Source organism: Sorex araneus, chromosome 3, assembly GCF_027595985.1.
Source record: "Sorex araneus isolate mSorAra2 chromosome 3, mSorAra2.pri, whole genome shotgun sequence".
NCBI classification, from domain to species: Eukaryota; Metazoa; Chordata; class Mammalia; order Eulipotyphla; family Soricidae; genus Sorex; species Sorex araneus.
In genome coordinates, this window is record NC_073304.1 from 236,887,269 (window position 1) to 236,906,099 (window position 18,831).

The following is an 18,831-nucleotide window of genomic DNA, read 5'->3' on the forward strand; positions in this document are numbered from 1 at the left end:
CCTGAGTGCATGAACTAGGAGTAACCCCTGTGCATCGCCAGGTGTGACCCAAAAAGCAAAAACCTACAGATAAAAAAAAAACACCTAAAAAAAAAAAGGGACTATTACAGGCAAGGATGTTGCTCAGTGATCAAGCACTTGCTCTTGTATGTATGAATTCCTGGTGCCATCCAAAATAGAAAAGAAAATTACACATCCCAAAGGCCCAAGAAAACTGAAGCGAAACGCTTAAATGATTAGGGGCCAGAGAGACAGCGGGCAGGGTGCGATCCTGCCACTCAAGCCCCACCAGGAGTGACTGTGAGCACGGACTGGGAGTGAACCCTGAGCACCACTGCATGTGGCCCCCAACTAACTGAACAAAAAAATCCTTAAGTGGGCCGAGCAATAGTACAGCAGGTAGGACATGTGTCCTGCACGCAGCCAACCTAGGTTCAATCTCTGTCATCTCATATGATCCTTCAAGCACAGCCAGGAGTGACTGCTGAGTGCAGAGCCAGGAGTACCCTGAGCATCACTGGGTGTGACCCGATGGGGTGGGAGGAGAGAAAGCCCCGTGGGTTCCCAGTGAGCTGATTGTGGGAGAGGCTTTCAGGCGAAAGTGCAGGAGCTGGGACAGGAGCCCGGCTGCGCTGACAACCCTGACAGATCTGCGCCAGCAGCTTCCATGATTTGTTTTGCATGGGGGCCACACCCGGCAGTGCTCAGAACCTCTCTCTGGTTCTGAGCTCGGGGGAACCAAAGGGGCCAGCTGTGTGCCGGACAAGCCTCTTCGCCACTGTACTAGCTCGCCGGCCACAAGGGTCTTCTGATATTAATCCTCGGTTGCTCACAACCCCGAAGGCTAACAATCACGTCAGCAAGCAACATCAATTAATTCAGCTTTGCCTGAACATATTTGTACCACACAAGGAACAAGATATTCTGGTTCTGGAAGGGCCGGGAGCAGGAGGGCCAGCGAGAGGCTCCTGCACCACCTGCTGGGCCACGAGCAGGTGGTGCAGCTTCTTGTGCTCCCACTGCCGACGACTGGTGTGACCAAATTCTCTGCCTTCTAAGCACAAGACCCGAAACCTCAGTTCTGTGGCCCAAAGAACAAAACAAACAAGGGCACATCCTGAGACAGTCACCAAAGCCAGCTTCAGAGCAGCTTCTCTTTTGGGAGGGGTGAAGAGCAATAAAACACAATATCATGGAGACAGGGGGTGGCACAGTGGGCAGGGCACACGCAAGGCATGTGGTCGACCCGGGTTCAATCCCTAGCATCCCATAAGGTCCCCTGAGCCCCGCCAGGAGTGATCCCTGAGCTCCGAGCCAAGAGTAGGTCATGAGCACCACCAGGTGTGACCTTGCACCCACTCCAAAAAAACCAACCCAAACTCTATGACATCTGCAAACACAAGGACACACACAGACGGGCCGCCCAGGCCCTCCTTACCTGGGCGATGGCCGCCTCGTTGTCAGCCAGCCCCAGCAGGAAGATCCTGACCTTGTCGATCTTCACTGGCACCGTCCTCCCTCTCCACTCCACTTCGCTCATGGTGGCCGCCTGCTTGGCTCGGGTCTGCGTGATCAAGGCCTGGAAAGAGGGTTTAACAAGTTCAAGCTTAAACTATGGATCAGTCCCAGGTGAAAATAAAAGCCATAATTTGTTTTCGGTAACTTACATACTATGCCTTAGATTAACTTCACCAATTACACAAACACACAGCTTTTGGTTTGGGGGCCATGCCCAGCAGAGCTCAGGATTTACTCCTGACGTGGTGCTCAGAGATCAAGTCTAGAGGTGCATGGGAGACCATGTGCAGCACAAGAACTAGAAACAGCCGGCCACATGAAAGGCAAGCAGCTTCCTCTATACAATCTCTCTGGCTTGCAATTCTGTACTTGAATTCCTCGAGAGGGGGGAAGATACAGCTCAATGAGCTGAGTATGTGCTTTCCATGTTCAATCCCTGAAACCACACAGACCCTGAGCACTGAGCCAGGAGTAACCCCCGAGGAATGCTGGGTATGCCCCCCATCCAAAGAAAAACAAGTTAGTTCCTTCTTGGTACCATAATTCTTAGTTTATGGAATATTAAACGGATATAACGAAAGGTTAGAAGGAGCAGTGTTAAGTTTTGGTATAGGAGAAAAGCCTCTGCTCATCACAAACAGAATGGAAGGCAATACAGACACCTGAAAATCAGTCTGGGGCTAGACAGTTCAGTGGATAGAGCACCTGCCGGGCACACAACCAACCTGCCCTCGGTTCCTGGCACAATGCATGGCCCCCCAAGTCCCACCAGGTGTGATCCCTAAGCACAAAGCTAGGAGTAAGTTCCTATACACAAGACATGACCCGATACAAGATAAAAAAGATTAAGAAAGTTACTGTTGATTTATGACTGGAGAAACGCCACAGTTCACTGTATAATAATCACATTTTATGCCAATGTTTTTTGCAAAGAAGTGGTGTGCAACCATCAAATGAACTTTCTTTTAATTTCTTTTTGAGCCACACTCAAGGATGCACAGGGGCTGATCCTGACTGTGCTCAGGGATTGAACCTGAGTTATTTGCACGTACGGCCAGCACCTTCCTTCCCCACTGTGTTCTTTCTGGCCTGTAAATCTTTTCCCGCCAGTTGTACCAGTATAACTTAAAAATAAGGCGTGACGGGCTGGAGCAATAGCACAGCAGGGAGGGCGTTTGCCTTGCACACAGCCAACCCGAGTTCGATTCTCAGCATCCCATATGATCCCCCCGAGCACTGCCAGGAGTAATTCCTGAGTACGTGAGCCAGGAGTAACCCCGGTACATCGCTGGGTGTGACCCAAAAAGAAAAAAAAGAGAGGGGGGTATGGCAATCATGTAGCAAAAATACGTTAGCTTACCAGTATGAAGTGTAAGTTTTGTGGGAGCCCAGAGTTCAGTCTCTGGCGCTGCAGAGAGCCCCCCACCACCCCAGAACAAAAACCAAAACAAATTTTTTAAAAAAGGTTAGAATCCTGGTTCAACTACGCATATTTACTTTTTATTTTTGGGTTTTGGCTCAAACTTGGCAATGCTTAGGGGTTATTCCTGGCCCTGTACTCAGGGATCACTCCTGGCGACGCTTGAGGGACCAAACGGGGTGCTGGGGACCAAAACCAGTTGGCTGCTGCACTTTCGCTCCAGACCTGTATGTACACTTAGAGCAATAATCCCTGGGTAATGGAATTGTGGAGTACAAATACTTTTCCCTGAGATTTTCCAAACTGCACACCCAAGAGTACCTCCAACTTTTCGGCCAAGAGGCCCTCCGTGCCCCCGGACCGCAGCCGCATCTGCATGAGCTCGTTGATGGCAGACTGATCCCCTGGTGGGAGAAGAGCGGGTCAGGAGTCTCGCGTGTTCTTCCCAGCCCCGCACTGCGGAGAGCTCCTTCCTCCTCAGCACCACCGTGCAAGCCCCAGGCCCGTAGACAGTGGGCGGAGCAGAGCCCCGGAAAGGACCTGGGGACGGCCACTCTCCCGCACGCTCACCGATGTTGTAGGCGCAGTAGCGGATGTTGGGCGAGATCTCCTCCACACGCTGCCTGTACAGCACGGCCTGCTCCTCGGTGAAAGCGCTGGCGAGCTTCTCGTAGATGGTTCTGGAAGGAAAGAGCGGGTGCCAAGCCGTTTATGAGAAAGCAACTCACACGAGAGATGCGGCTCGAGACCCAACACAGCCCAGCAGACCCTCTGCCAATGGGACGGAACCGGCACGTTCTGAGCATCACCAGATACCGAAGGGAAAGACGAAGGGGGCTGACTCCGCTGGCACCAGTGCCACCCTCACCCCCCAAACCAAAGCCTCCCCTGCCGCTGGGCTGCAGGACCTACTTGCACTTGTTAAACGCTTCGATGGCAGCTTTCCACTCCTGGTGTTCGAAGCGCAGCATTCCAGAGAGGTAAGCAGTATACGCCTGCGGGGCAAGGGAACGCGCCACACTCAACTCTCCCCGCCCGCAGGAGCACGGCATCATCTGGGGCTGAGCGACAGGACCGCAGGGGGGGCGTTTGCCTGGCACACAGCCGGCCTGGTCCCCTGAGCCTGCCAGGAGTGATCCTGAGCGCAGAGCCAGGAGTAAGCCCCAAGCACCACTGGGCATGACCCACACCCGCAGCCCCAGCCAAAGATAGTAGAGCTACCTGGCTGAGTCTGAAAGGAGACACCTGGGCAGACAGCACAGCGGGAAGGCGCCTGCTTGCTTTAGGGCCACTACTGCCAGGAGTGATCCTGAGCACAAAACCAGGAGTCAGTCCTGAGCACTACCAGGTCTGGCCCCCAAGCCAAAAAACTAGACCGACAAAAAAACCCGTAATATTTGGGGTCCCAGGGAGATTGCCCAAGTGGTAGAACTTCACACGTGTGAGACCTGGGGTTCAACCCCACACTGCAGTTAGGGCCAGCCAGAGCGCAAAGGGCTGGAGCTCACGCTTCAATGTGGGAGGCAGGGTGACCCCACACTACACAGGGTCCCCAAGCATGGCCAGTAGCAACCACCAAGCTCTCGGCTGAGGTAGTCCCCAGGCACCACTGACTGTGGCCCCAAACCTAAACAGAAACACTACACTATGGTGGGGTAGTCAGCAAAAAAGAAAATAAAACTATTGTCTACATTATAAGTTATGGAAAAGAGAACTGTATTCTTTTATCTTTTGAAGTTCTGGGGGGCAGTTGGGGTCACACTCCGCATGCTCGACTCCCTCCTGGCTCTGCTCTCAAGGATCACCCCTGGCAGGGCTCAGGGGACCATATGGGGTGCTGGGGATCAGACCTGAGTCGGCCACACGCAAAGGAAGTGCCTGCCCCACCGTGCTCTCTAGCCCCCCCACCTTTTTATTTTGCTTTTTGGGTCACACCTGGAGATGCACAGGGGTTACTCCTGGCTCATGCACTCAGGAATCACTCCTGGCGGTGCTCAGGGAACCATTTAGGATGCTGGGAATCGAACCTGAGTTGGCCACGTGCAAGGCAAATGCCCTCCCCACTGTGCTATCACTCCAGCCCCTAAGCTTCTGGTTTTCACTTATTAATTTTAACTTGAAAAAGAAATCCCCTCCCCCAAAAAAATCCTAAATAACTAAGGTTAGCTCGCCCTACCCTGTTCCTCTCCCCTTGGCTGCTGCTGAGGTAACTGACTGGGGGGCTTGCACATCAATTTTCTTTGGCTTTTGGGTCACACTTGGCGATGCTCAGAGCTTGCTCCTGACTCTGCACTCAGGAATCACTCCTGGAGGTGCTCGGGGATTGAACCCAAAATGGCGGCATGCAAGGCAAGCGCCCTCCCCACTGTGCTATTGCTCCAACTCCTCACACCATTTTTGAGCTGCTGTATTCCCCAGGGGTCACGCATAAGTTTGGGGTGCCTGCTGAGGGCCCCTTCTGGCTATGATGCTGTCGGATCACACTTATTTTTTTATGATGCTGCCATCCCCTGGCTGTGGTGAGTCTGAAATCACTTGAGAGACCAGGAATCCCAGAGCAGAGCCGCAAGGACTGTACTTGGTACACGCAGGACACCAGGGAATCCAACCTTGACCGCTCGCGTACAAGGCAGGTGTCCCTGCCCGTCCTCTGTGCCTTCACGTGTCCTTTAATTAATACAGAGAAGGAAAGTTGGCATCGTCTGAGAAATTTGTTCCTTTTTGGTGCCAGCGATCAAACCCAGGACCCCATGTACGTGAGACACGTGTTCTATACTGAGCTGTATTATATCACTGGCCCATTCTCAATTCTTATAAGATGAATCTTTTTTTAAAGACATGATGGCTATCATAGTTTATACTCAACTGTCTTTTTGGTTTTTGGGTTACACGAAGCAGTACTCAGGGGTTACTTGGGAATTACTCCTGGTTGTCTCAGGGACCATATGGGATTCCAGGGATCAAACTGGGTCGGCCACTTGCAAGACAAACACCCTACAGGCTGTACTATTATTCTAGCCTCCCTATATTCAATTTCTGATACTTGTATTACAGCTAAGGACATCGTTAAGTAAAATAAAGATCTCTTTTGGGAAGTAAATGAATCATGATCAGTTATTGATGTATCACAGCTTATTAACGAAATTAGTTTCTCCTCTTTACTTTCATTTGCAGTGCTGGGGATCAAACCTGGGGTCTCAAACATGGAAAGCAAATGCTCAACCGCCGGACAACATTCCTGGCTTAAATTTGTTTTTCTAGGGACTGGAGCCATAGCACAGCGGGGAGGGAGTTTGCCTTGCACATGGCCGACCCACGTTTGATTCCCAACATCCTATATGGTCCCCTGAGCACTGCCAGGGGTAATTCCTGAGTGCAGAGCCAGGAGTAAACCCTGTGCATCGCCAGGTGTGACCCAAAAAGCAAAAAGTAAAATAAAATAAATTTAAAAAAAATTGTTTTTCTAGACTCTCGGTAGTGTTCAGGGCTTACTCCTGGTGGGGCTTAGGGAAGCACATGTAGTGCAGGGCGTGAACTAAGGATGGTCCCAGGCGAGGCGAGTGCCCAGCCCCTGAATTACTTTTCCAGTCCATCCTCCATGCTCTTTGTTTTTTTTTTTTTTTGGCCTTTTTTGGGTCACACCCGGCGATGCACAGGGGTTACTCCTGGCTCATACACTCAGGAATTACTCCTGGTGGTGCTCGGGGGACCATATGGGATTATGGGGTAGCAGGAATCGAACCCGGGTAGGCCGCATACAAGGCAAACGCCCTCCCTGCTGTGCTATCACTCCAGCCCCTGCTTTTGTTTTTATTTCTGGGCCACACCTTACCATGCTCAGGGCTTCCTCATGGCTTTGCTGAGGGATCACTCTGGGAGAGCTCAGGAGACCAATAGGGGGTATCAGGGATCGAACTTGGGGTGGTCACATGCAAGGCAAATGTCCTCTCTGCTGTCTTATCGCTCTAGCCCCAAGACTCATGGACCATATCAAACCTGGTGTAGCTAAGTGCCAGGCCAGCACCTTCCTTGCTGTTCTACATCTCCAGCTCCGCAAATACCTTCCCTTTTTCATATCTAGAATTTCTACTCTTCAGGGCCAGGGATACACTTGCCTTGCACACAGCAGACTTGGTTCGATCCCCAGCACTGCAAAGGGCCCCTGAGCCCACCCGGGGTGACCCTGAGCCCTGCTGAGTGTGGCCCCAAGAACAAACAAACCCGAGGGCCCCACTCCCGCCGCAGCGGCACCCCGACGAGCTGCTGACCTGCGCCTCCAGCTTGGTCCTGGCGTCCACACGTCGGCTCTCACACAGGCGCTCCAGCTCCTCCGCGTGCTGCACGGCCTTGCGGAGGCGCGACAGCAAGTGAAAGCGTTTCCGGGGCTCTGTGTTGGCCTCCTGCTTGAGCTGCATGGCGTAGCTCCAGGCCCGCTCGGCGTCCATGAGCACCAGAAGCAGATACCTACCCAGAGAGAACGTCAGGTGGGCCATACAGGCAGGGCAATACACAGGCCCTGCCTCTCCCCCCCGACCCTCACTCCGACCCGTCTCCCTCCCCGGGAAGCCACCGCACCTCCTGCATGGCCCCGCAGAGACGGATGAGGCCTCATCCCGGAAGCAACCGGCCCACCGCCACCCCGATTAGAAACCAAATCCTTTTCTATTTTGGAGGGGAACAGTTTGGGCCACAGCCCACAGTGCTCAGGGATCACCCTGGCATCAGTACTCAGGAGACTCGGTGGTGCTGTGGGCAGACCTGGGGTCAGCTTACATGCATGGCCAGAGCTTGAACCCCGTGCTAGCTCTGGCCTCAGGAACCAAATCCTGGAAACAGGAAGGCGGCTTTAGGGCCAGAGCAAGAGTACAGCAGGGAGGTACTGACCTTGCATGGAGCCGTCCCGAGTTCAATCCCCGGCACCCCATAAGGTCCCCTGAGCCTGCCAGGAGTGATCCTGAGCGTAGAGCCTGGAGTAGCCCTGAGCACCACTGGGTGTTACCCCAACACCAAAAAACTAAATAAAACTAAAAAGGCAGCCGCAGGACCAGAGAGAGCACAGCAGGCTGAGCAGCGGCTGCACACAGGAGCCCGGGTCCAACCCAATACTGCTGTCCCCGAGTATGGAGCAGGGTCAGGACTCGGTGTGGCCCCAAACCAGAAACACACAAACAGGTGCTCGAGAGTCTAATGGGACTCTTCAGTGTCGCCCGCCGCCCCCCAGCTGTGTGACACTGGCTCAGTGCCTACTTCCCTTTCCTCGCTCGCCCCTCAAGTACCACGGAGAGCATGAGAGAGTGCTCTCTGGGCTGGGAAGGCAGCACCGTGTGGGTGTGGGAAGTGGGGGGCCTGCAGAGCCCTAATAAGGAAAGAGCAAAAAGAGAGAATGTAGAAGGAGGGGGCTGGAGCGATAGCACAGCGGGTAGGGCGATTGCCTTGCACGCGGCCAACCTGGGTTCGGTTCCCAGCATCCTATTTGGTCCCCTGAGCACCGCCAGGGGTGATTCCTGAGTGCAGAGCCAGGAGTGACCCCTGTGCATTGGCAGGTGTGACCCAAAAAGAAAAAAAATAAGTGGAAGGAGGGAGGGCGGGCGGGTGCTCTGGCTGGCCACAATACTGGGGGAAGCCTTGTGACTTGATCTGCTTTACCCCATAGCCACCCAAAGGCCTCACCATCCTGAGAAATTCTTCTGATTCGGGCTCCTTAGCTTTCATCAACACACCCCGCCGTATCCTATACTCTGGCTAACGTGTGTCTCCGTCCCTTAAACTGCGAGATCCTCCACTACCTGAGCCGAGCAGAGGGGTGTTCACACACACCCTGGCACGCTACTCCCTGGACAAAGTGGTCCTCCACTCACAACTCCTTCCAGGTTCAGCCTCCTCCATGCAGGTCTCCTGGGTTGCCTGTCAAGCACCCCTAAGCTAACTTCCCCCGTCCAAGCCTTCGGAATTCTGGAGAGTAGGTGACACGTAATGTGGTGGTCGTGCTATCTTGGACTTTCTCTATTCTGTGCTCACCATCACCTCAACAGGGTCAGTGAGGGTCAAGAACCAGATCTGTGGGTCAAGGTCCTGCCTTGCATGCGACCAACATCCAGTTCTGGCTCCTGGCACCACACAGTCCAAGTATCACTGGGTACAGACCTGGAGTGGGGATGCCCAAGTATTGCCCAGTGCTCACTCCTGGTAGGGCTGGGGGAGGGAATGCATATGGGGTGCCAGAATCAAACCCAGTCAGCTACATGCCAGGGAAGTGCCTTCTCTGTATCCCGGTAACCTGGGTAACCGCGGGCACCCTTGGGGTGCTCACCCAGAACCACCAGCCTGGGTGCCAGAGAATCATCTGGAGCCCCACCCCCTACCCCTGGGCTATTGAGCATCACTTGGGAGACCCAGAAAACAAAAACATGCCTGAGCCAGGGAGGTGGTTCAAGCCGTAGAGCTCGGCCTGGCCTGCACGGCCTCCCAACTACCACTAAGTGCAGCACTTCTAAAACCAAATCTTCCACTTTTAATATGGTGTCAAACTCCCTCCTGACCACACACTCACTCAGAGGGCAGCAAACAACTCTCATAAAGGTCCCCTACCCCCAAGCAATGATTTCCTGTAAAGTTAGACCCCCCTCAGTCACGGGCTCTGGTGAGGGGCCCCTCGCCCCTGCCTCGGGCCGAAGTAACTGTTTCAGGTTTGGGCCACGTGGTCTGTCACAGCATCTCGGCAAGTGCAACACACAATCAGGTACAGACACCCTGCACACAAGCTCCTGGGGGCCTGCGTCCCAACACACCTGCAGACAGTGTTGCTGTCCTTGGGAGCAGGACACTGGCCAGTGGCTGCAGCTGAGAAACAGCCTGAGGCTCTCCGACGGGGCGGGCAGCTCTCCCCTCAGCAGAGGCCACACCTGGCTGACCCAGCCCTCAACAAACTCCCGCAGCAACACCCACGGCCAGCAGCATCTGCTGCCAGCACCAGCCACTCCGGTCCCGGACAGGTCCTGTCCCTCTCCTCCCTCAGGCCCACCAGATGCGCAGGCTGGAAGCAGAGCCTGTACCTGTTATCGGTCAGAAGGTCCTCGGTGACTTTCTTCCCCGTGAATTTGTGTCTGTTCCCCATCTTGAAGTTGAGTGTTTTCCGGAGTCGTCTCTGTCTGCGGGAACAGTAGCCCCTGCAAGAAACCACGAACAGGCTGCTGGGCCGGGAGAGTCCAGCCACAGAGGGCAGAAGCTGGGGGGCTGCACTCCAGGCCGCGGGCACCCGTCTCCCGCCCGGTGGAAACAGGGTAATGGAGAGGAGTATCTGACCCCAGAGAGTCACCCTCTGGTGGGGGGCGGCGGCCCTGCACAGAGGGAACTGAGAGTAGGCGGGCAGGGCACTGAAAGAGGGTATGGGGGGGAGCAGCCTCGGGTACCACTCTGCACCACACAGCTTTCTGCTCTGATCAGACGGTGTATTCTGACACGTCTGGCTGGTAACAGACACTCTTTCAACACACAGATATTTTATTCATTTTATTTTTGGTTTTGGGGCCACAGCTGGTGGGGTAGAAGGTGGGGGTCACTCCCCGAAGTTCTCAGGGATTGAATCCAGGTATTTCACATGCACTAACCCCCTAAGCTATCTCCTGGCCCCTATTTATTCTTTATTTTGGGGCCCAAGCTGGTGGTACTGGGAGTTCCTTCTCAGTGCTCATGAGCTGGAGCTGATGGGGGGCGGGGAGACAGACTGTGTGGCAGTGAGGATCCAAGCCAAGCCTCCTGCATGCAAAGCATGTGCTCAGCCCTTTGAATTACCTCCCCAGCACCAGATGACTGCATTTTAGTTTTTTGTGTGTTTGGGTCACACCCAGCAATGTTCAGGGTTTACTCCTGGCTCTGCATTCCTGGCAGGTCGGGGGGACCACATGGGATGCCAGGGATGAAACCCAAGTAGGCCACATACAGGGAAAGCACCTTACCCACCTTACCCACTGTACTATCACTCTAGGCCCCAGATATTTTTAATTTTTAATATTGGTCTATTGGTCACACCTGGCAATACTCAGGGGTTATTCCTGGTTCTGCACTCAGGAATTACTGCTGGCGGTACTGGGGGACCATACGGGATACTGGGGCTCAAGCCTGGGTCAGCTGTGTGCAAGGTAAATGCCCTACCTGCTGTACTATCATTCTGCCCTCCCCAGACAATTTTATTTTTAAATTAAGCCCAATACCTTAGCACAGAGACTGAGTATATATTCAATATGTGTATTTTGACTAAGTTTACATCATTCTGCATAAAAAATTTACCAACCCCAAATCAAATAATATAGCACATAATGGTACTTTTAAATAATGCTATTTAAATGCTACTTCAGCTTCTCGGCCTTAAGGCTATCAGGGCATAGATTATTACCTTTTTTTTTTTTTTTTGGCAGAGGGAGGGGGCACATTTGGTCATGTTCAGAATTTATTCCTAACTGTGCACTTAAGGATCACTTTGAGTGGGGCTTGGGCAGGGTCCATAAGTTGTTCCAGGGATTGAATGTGGGCTGGAAATGTGCAAGGTGCCCCCCCCTCTGTCTCCGGCACAGATTATTAAAAGCAAAGGGGCCAGAGAAAGGGTTGGAGAACAGGCCTGTTCAAGTTCCCACACAGCACGTCCCCCGTGGAACTCCTGGGAGTAACTGAAAGCACCGCCCAGGGGCCAGAGAGATAGTACAGCAGGTAGGGCACTTGCCTTGCACGCAGCTGACCTGGGTTCTATTCAACACTCCACATGATCCCCTGAGCCCGCCAGGAGTGATCCCTGAATGCAGAGTAAGGAGTAAGCCCTGAGCACCACCAGGTGCACCCCAAACAAACAAACCAAAAGTATGTTCTCATGGGTGCTGGGAGGGGTGCCTGCCTTGCACACGGCCAAGCAGACTTGATTCCAGCAGCGGTAGCCCAACCCCACCAGGAGTGATCCCTGAATGCAGAGCTAAGCACGAATCCCTGGGCACTGCCGGTGTGTGGCCCAAACACTAAAACAAAAGCCAAGCCTCCTGTTAAATACAAGAAAGAAAGAAAAGAAAGTATCCTTGGAGGACAACGGACATTCCCAGGCAGCGTCTTCAGGCATCTGCTCTAACAGTGAGCTTGGGACCCCGCCACGGTCGCCCGCCACCCTGCAGGCACGACTCACCTGTACCTCTGGAAGTCTCCATGCCGCAGGCCGTGCTGCTGCTGAGACTCCTTAATGATCTGGAGAACTGGAGGGGGGTTAAGGAAGCGGCCGCAGCCAGCTGACCCCCCCCCCCCACCGGATCAAATCGCAGCCTGTCTACAGTTCTAAATTATCAGCAGGTTCGGAAATGTCCGGGAATCCTATTTGGAACAGGGCACGGGCTGGGGTAGAGCGGACGGGGAGGGTGGGCACGCCGGGCCAGTGAGGACTGCCGAGTCCCACCCACTGACTGGGACTGGGGTGCTTCCCCCTGGCCCACTCATCCACGCAGATTCAGACTGTCATGAGGTGTGCGGTCTGCTGGTGGCAGGAGGCTCCCCTGCCAGGCTGTTTCGTCACCAGCTGTGAGGCTGCTGGGGCCGCGGTGAGCACACACCTGCCGAGCCGGATCAAGGCTCGATCCGGCTCACACCAAATGGTCACAGTTTTCTTTCAAAAGAAAAAGCCCCACCCAGCAGCCTTCTTTTATTTTTCGGAAGAATCTTAAAAATACTTGAAAACAATAATTCTAGCAGGGGCCTGGGAGACACAGCAGAGGGGGGGGTTGCCTCGCATGCTGCCCAGACACCCCGAACGTTCCCGAGCCCCGCCAGGAGTAATTCCTGCGCAGAGACAGACGTGGTCCCCCCAAAAAAACATACAAAACATTAGGAAGTTCATTGATTTTTTTTTTAATCTACGATCTTATTTTTCCTTTAAAGTTTCCTCAATGGACTCTCTATAGCTGTATTTTTAAAACCACGAAAACAAAAAGAACTATATTCCGACAACTAGGAGCAGCAAGGAAAGCCGGAGGCAAGGGTGAAGGCGCCCGCCTTGGAGAACCCGCGGGACCCCCAGTACCACACAGGGCTCCCCCCGCGGGTCTGCCAGAGCCAGGAAAAATCCTTGATCACCTTCAGGTTAGAAGAAAAAAAACAATCAAAAAGCCTCAAACCCTGCCTCTCCCCCCCAAAGAGGCAGGGAACAAGGGACAGAAGTCAGGGCATCCTGATGTCCACTGGAACTACAAGGCCTGTCCGAAAAATGAACGGGCCAAGGGCTGACCGGTCTTAGCGTGTGATGACAGATGTCCGGAGGCCCCGGGGCCGTCAGCACCCTGGCCCCGGCCGCAGCAGCGGGGCCGGCCGGCGCGGTCCCATAAGGTCCCGCCAGCGGCGCCGGGAGTGACCCCGGGCACCGCCGCCAGCTGCGGCAGAAGCCGGAGCTCCCCGCCCCGGCGCCCGGCCCGAACCGACACCAGCGCCGCGACCCGCACGCCGGACCCCGCGGCCGCCCCCTCCGACGCACGTTCACAGCCCCTTCCCCCCCAAAAAAAAACAACGACACCAAAAAGGCCCCGTCGGGGCAGCCCAGCCCCCGCGGCCGTTCCCTCAGCCCGCGCCGCGCCTCCGGCTCCGGGGCCGACGCCACAGCGGCCGCCACCCGGCCACGCGCCGGGGTCGGGGGGGAGACGGCGCCGAGGGGAAGGGTCGCCCCGCGGACCCCCGCGGCGAGGCGGGAGCGCGGGACGAGCCGTCGGGACCCGCCGCCTCTCCCGCCCCCGGCCCGCCGCAGCGACACGTCGTCATTGCGCGCGAGGCCCGGGCGCCCGAGGATACTCTCCAGGCTCAGGCTGTCCCCGAATTCCTTGTTCGCCTTCGCGCCGGCGGACGGCCGCTCGTTCTCCTTGTTCTCCTCTCCTCCCGCGCCGCGGCCGCCCCCGCCGCCGCCGCCGCCGCCGCCGCCGCCGCCGCCGCCGCCGCCGCCGCCGCCGCCGCCGGGAACCTGCTTCTCGGCCGCCATCTTGCCCCTGCGCCGCAGAGCACGACGGGATGCAGGGGGCGGGGCGCCCGCGGCCGGAGAGAGCGGCCCCCGCCGCGGGGGCTGACGGGATCGCGGCGGACTCGGACGCCGCCGACCCGGCCCGCAGGCCGCCGCCGCTCGTCGGAATGCGCGTGCGCGCGTGCGCCGGCACCTACCCCAGCTCTGGGCGTCTGTGCCCGAACTGGGACTCGCGAGCGCTGGGAGATCTTCGGTGCTTGAAGTCTCCAGCGGGGGAACAGGGGATGCCCAGCCAGACGCCCCCCGCCGGCCCAGACCACCCAAGGGCCAGGGACTCTTGCCCCTTGCATTGTTGCGCGGGGATCCGGCTTCTGTCCCGCGCACACAAGGGGTGGGAACATTTGGGTGAAGGCTTTGGATTTCGGGATGTTTAGGTGCCCCCTCACCCCCTCCCCGAGACTAGGAAGGTGGGAGAGTCCCACACCCCGGAGTGAAGCACCCCGTCTGTGAGCCGACCAGCTCTGTCTGCCCCTTCCGGGGCTGAGGAGACTCAGGGGGTGCGCTGGGAGCCAGAGTCCCTCCGTGTAGGGGTGCTCAGACCTCCTGGGCCCCTCCCCGCATCGTCTGGGGCTGACGGTCTTGGCTCTGCCACGTGGCACAGAGGACGAGACTGCCGGAGATGTTGGCAAAGCCCTTAACTGTGCTTGCACGGTCCCCGCATCTGTGAAGTAGGGGTACCCCTCTAAGATAATAGACGATGCAAACGTTAGGGCCAGACAAACAGTACAGTGGGGAGGGCATTTGCCTTGCACGCAGCCTACCTGGGTTCAATCCCGGACACCCCATATGGTCCCTGAGCCCACCCACAGGGAGTGATCCCTGAGCTTAGAGCCAGGAGTAAATCCTGACCCTTGCCAGGCATGGCCCCTCCCCAAAACTCGACTACATAAACATAAAGGTGAATTCTACTTTTATTTTGGGGGATCCCACCTGGGGATGCTCAGGGAACCCTATGTGGTGCCGGGACTCCAGCCTGGTCCCGTGGGCAAGGCCATCATCTTCCCGCCATGCTCTCTCTCCGGCCCCAAATGTGCATTTTGAAGTCTGCTCACTATTTTTGTGTTTGCTATTTTGGAGGCCCACCCTGCCCTGTGCAGGGCTTTCTCCTGACTGTGGCCAGGGGTTACTCCTAGTGGGGCCTGTGGTGGGGATCAACCCTGGGTCGGCTGAGTGCCAGGCAAGAGCCCTGCCCACCGTACTGCCACCCCAGCCCCCACACCTGGCACTTTTTGTAGTGGGCCTGAGTTACTGGGACTTGGGTCAGATTGGAAGGACCAACTGGAGACCGTGTGTGTGTGTTGGGAGGTGGGGGAGGATTCTCTGTTTGTTGGGTCCTGCGTGGCGCCTTAAACGTGGCAACCCGTCCCAGCTGGTGGAAACGGAGCGGGACCGTGGCAGGTGCAGGTGGGTGTGGCTGGAACCTGGCCTTTGTCTTTGGGCGTTTGCTGAACTGAGGTGGGGGGTTCGTGTGCCAGGCTGCGGGGGGCTTTGCACCGTGCAGCTGTCCCTGCCCAGCCACCCCGTACCCCAGAGACGTGACTCCACTAGAAGCTGCCGCTCAGGCTGTCCTGCCGCATGCAGCCACGATGGCCCCGAGTTTCCTGCTCCCTCTCGCCGTCCTGGGGCTGAGCGCCACGCAGCCGCCCTCGGTCCTGGGCAGGGGCTTCCAGGCACCGGCGCTCGGTAAGTGGAGAATAATGGGTGTGCTTGGGGCGCGGACTCCGGGACTCCTGGGTGACCTCTGCACCCGTCCCTCAGCCTGGCCGCCCTTCCTCGATCACAACTCGCCCCAGGAGGCTCAGGAGACCATCCAGATCCCCGGCAACGGGAGCCAGCCTCTGCTCGTGGATGCGCATGTGTTTGTGACCAACGTCCTTAATGTGGTGAGTGAGGGTGAGCCCCCCCACCCCCGCAGGAGGGGACGGGACACGGCCGTGTCCACTGAGACGCTGCCCCCGTCCCGCAGGACATCCTGCGCTACACCGTGTCGTCCATGCTGCTTCTCCGGCTGGTGAGCGCGGGAGGGGCGGGGCGGGGCACCCTGGCTGCAGCCCCCTGCGAAGGAAGGGCCGGGGGGACGTGGGCAGCGGGAGCCTGAGATGCCCTCACACGCCCCCAGTCCTGGCTGGACGCCCGCCTGGCCTGGGACGCGAGCAGAAACCCACGGCACGTGGTCTCGCTGCCCTGGGACTCGCTCTGGACCCCAGGACTCACCATCCAGGAGGCGTAAGTTTGCCCCCCCCACCCCGACACCCACCTCCCCGCCTCCCCCAGCACCCGAGGGCGCCCGTGCTCCCCTCTGGCTCCGCGCTGGCCCCAGGCGGGGGGTGGACTGGCAGTGGGGCCTTTCCTCCCGGCAGGCTCTGGGTGGACTGGCAGGACCAGAGCCCCCGGGTCCGAGTGGACAGCCACGGCCACGTTGAGCTCTACCTGGCCCTGACCGTGGAGACCAACTGTGACCTGGAGCTGCTGCACTTCCCCCGGGACCATAGCAACTGCACCCTCGGCTTCTTCGCATTCAGCAACTCAGGTGCTGCCAGGGCGGGGCGGGGCCGGGCGGGCTGAAGGGTGGGGGGGCTGAGACCTGGGAGGAAGAGCATGTGGCCTGCACCCCATCTAACTCCCTGTTCCTTCTGGGGTGCTTTTGGGTTTTGTGCCACACCCAGCAATGCTCAGGGCTTACTCCTGGCTCTGTGCTCAGGCGTCACTGTTGGCAGTGCTGGGAAACCATGTGGAATGCTGGGGTTTGACCCAGGTCAGCCGTGTGCCCGGCAAGCCCCTCCCAGAGCCCCGGGGCCCTGTCCCCCACTCAGCCTCGCTAGAGCAACTGCCCGCAGACTCCAAGGGGTCCAGCCGCAGGGCTGATTGGCATTGCTCAGGCCGCTGTGACTTTGTTCCTGGGGACACTTTAAAGGGGTAGGCACCCAGGAATAGCCCCCCAGGAGCCCCCCCAGGCGGCCAGTGGGACAAGGCCCCCTCCCGTTCTCCTGCCATGAACCCTATTTCCGGTGCGAGGTGACCTGCTGGCGGGTGCCAGCCGCTGCTCTCTCTGGCGGCAGCCTGCACTGGGGCGCGGGGGCAGGTGCCAGTGCTCGGGGGACTCTGTGCAGCCATATGCTCTGGTCCCCTGAGCCACCTCCCTGGCCTCCGTGCATTTATTTTGATGGAAAACTCTCACATCTAAGGCCCTTCCTTCAGGAAATGTTGGGGGGTTTCGCAAGACTTTAGGAAACCTTTGCTCGGGCTAAAACTGCCTCTACAGCCACCAGAAACTTCATAGGGGCCAGAGCCATAGTACAGCGGGGAGGGCGCTTGCCTTGCACGGGGCAGACCCGGGTTTGAACCTGAACATCCCACATGGTTCCTTGAGCACATCAGGAGTAATTTCCGCGTGCAGAGCCAGGAGTCAGCCCTGAACATCACCAGGTGTGACCCCACCAAAATCAGGGTGGGGGCACCGGTCCCACTTGTCGCTGTCCCTCCCCCCGAGAGGAGCCACTGAGGGGGCTGCATCTCCCCGGGCTCACGCCCGCCTGCCCGCCTGCCCGCCCGCAGCGGCAGAGCTGGCGTTCCAGGCCCACGCCGTGAACCAGATCGTGAGCGTGAAGCGGGAGTACGTGGTCCAGGACGTGATGGCTCATATCCCCCCCAGGCAGCTGGTGCCCTGCTTCCAGGTGACGGTGAGCCCGCGGGGCCGGGTGGGCGGGGCGCTGGCACGGCCCCGCCCCGCCCCGCCCCCAGCCCGCCTCTCCCTTTCAGCTGCGCCTCCAGAACACGGCGGTCAAGGGCGTCCTGGCGCTGCTGGTCCCCGGGGAGGCGCTGCTGCTGGCCGACGTGTGTGGGGGGCTGCTGCCCCTGGGGGCCGCCGAGCGCATCGCCTACAAGGTCACCCTGCTGCTGGGCTACCTGGTCTTCCACTCGTCCCTGGTGCAGGCGCTGCCCAGCTCCTCCTCCTGCAACCCGCTGCTGCGTAAGCGCGGACCCCTCGCCCCGCCCCTCGCCCCGCCCGGGTGCTGGGGGCCTTGGGCCGGCCCTGACCTGCGCCCCCCCACAGTGTACTACTTCTTGGTGCTGCTGCTCCTGCTCTTCCTCAGCACTGCAGAGACCGTCCTGCTCGCCGGGCTGCTGGCGCGGAGCCGCGGCCCCGGCCCCGGCCCGGCAGAGAAGCCAGCGCCACCGCGGCCGGAAGGTGGGCACGGCCAGGGCGCCCCCGTGTCGGCCCTGGTGCTCAGGGGTCACTCCTGGCGGGTGCCGGGGACCAGATCCGGCCGAGGCTCGGCCTCCCGGGGCCTGGTGATTCCGCTCCGGGGACAGTCCCGGGAAACGTCCCCTCCTCTCTCCCCTCAGGGGCTCCCCGGAGGAGCCGGCTGGAGGCCGTGGACCACATCTTCTTCCTGGTGTACGTGGTGGGCGTCGTGGGCAGCCAGCTGGTCTTCGTGGGCATCTGGGCCTGGACCACGTGCAGGTCTCACCCCGCCCCTGGCCTGGCCGCACCCCACGGTGGGCAGCCCCGGATGTGACCTGGCCGGGCTGGACGGCGCCCGGGAGAGCATGTCCGTCCGCAGGCACGTGAATAAACCCGCTCCGAGCAAGCCCCTGGCTGGCAGGCCCGTCTCCGCGAGCTCAGCTGCCCACTCCCGAGCGAGCAGGGGACCCCCAGCTCCGCCGTCACCCCAGACTCCTCACACACAAGCCCCTGAGCTGAGACACAAGCTCTCCCGCCCCAGGGCGGGCCGGCGGGGGCAGGAGCCAACACAGAAGATGCTGCGTTTTCTCCGGGCCCCCTGCACCCCAAACTCCAGAACAGGGAGGGGGCCCTGCCCGGCTCTGGGCGGGGCCAGGCACAGCGGGTGGGGGCAGTCCT

General features: G+C 58.2%; 2 protein-coding genes across 3 annotated transcripts in view; one reads left to right on the forward strand and one right to left on the reverse strand.

The window, feature by feature from the left end:
• SRP68 (signal recognition particle 68) overlaps window positions 1-13,943 on the reverse strand; it is a 26,980-nt gene extending 13,037 nt beyond the window's left edge. For both annotated transcript variants that reach the window (XM_055129933.1, XM_055129932.1), the window contains exons 1-8: window positions 13,745-13,943; window positions 12,102-12,168; window positions 9,991-10,104; window positions 7,207-7,402; window positions 3,851-3,933; window positions 3,509-3,618; window positions 3,260-3,342; window positions 1,439-1,579 (exon numbers count right to left, since the gene is read on the reverse strand). In XM_055129933.1, coding sequence (XP_054985908.1) covers window positions 1,439-1,579; window positions 3,260-3,342; window positions 3,509-3,618; window positions 3,851-3,933; window positions 7,207-7,402; window positions 9,991-10,104; window positions 12,102-12,168; window positions 13,745-13,928 — 978 coding nt within the window. In that variant the 5' untranslated portion in view covers window positions 13,929-13,943. The remainder of the gene's footprint in view (window positions 1-1,438; window positions 1,580-3,259; window positions 3,343-3,508; window positions 3,619-3,850; window positions 3,934-7,206; window positions 7,403-9,990; window positions 10,105-12,101; window positions 12,169-13,744) is intronic.
• A 287-nt stretch (window positions 13,944-14,230) lies between these two features.
• On the forward strand, window positions 14,231-18,622 carry ZACN (zinc activated ion channel). Its single transcript, XM_055129934.1, has 8 exons — window positions 14,231-15,850; window positions 15,934-15,978; window positions 16,087-16,193; window positions 16,328-16,497; window positions 17,523-17,647; window positions 17,727-17,937; window positions 18,022-18,169; window positions 18,271-18,622. The coding sequence occupies exons 1-8, from the start codon at window positions 15,554-15,556 to the stop codon at window positions 18,485-18,487; spliced, it is 1,320 nt and encodes a 439-aa protein (XP_054985909.1). The 5' UTR covers window positions 14,231-15,553; the 3' UTR covers window positions 18,488-18,622.
• Window positions 18,623-18,831: the final 209 nt, after the last annotated feature.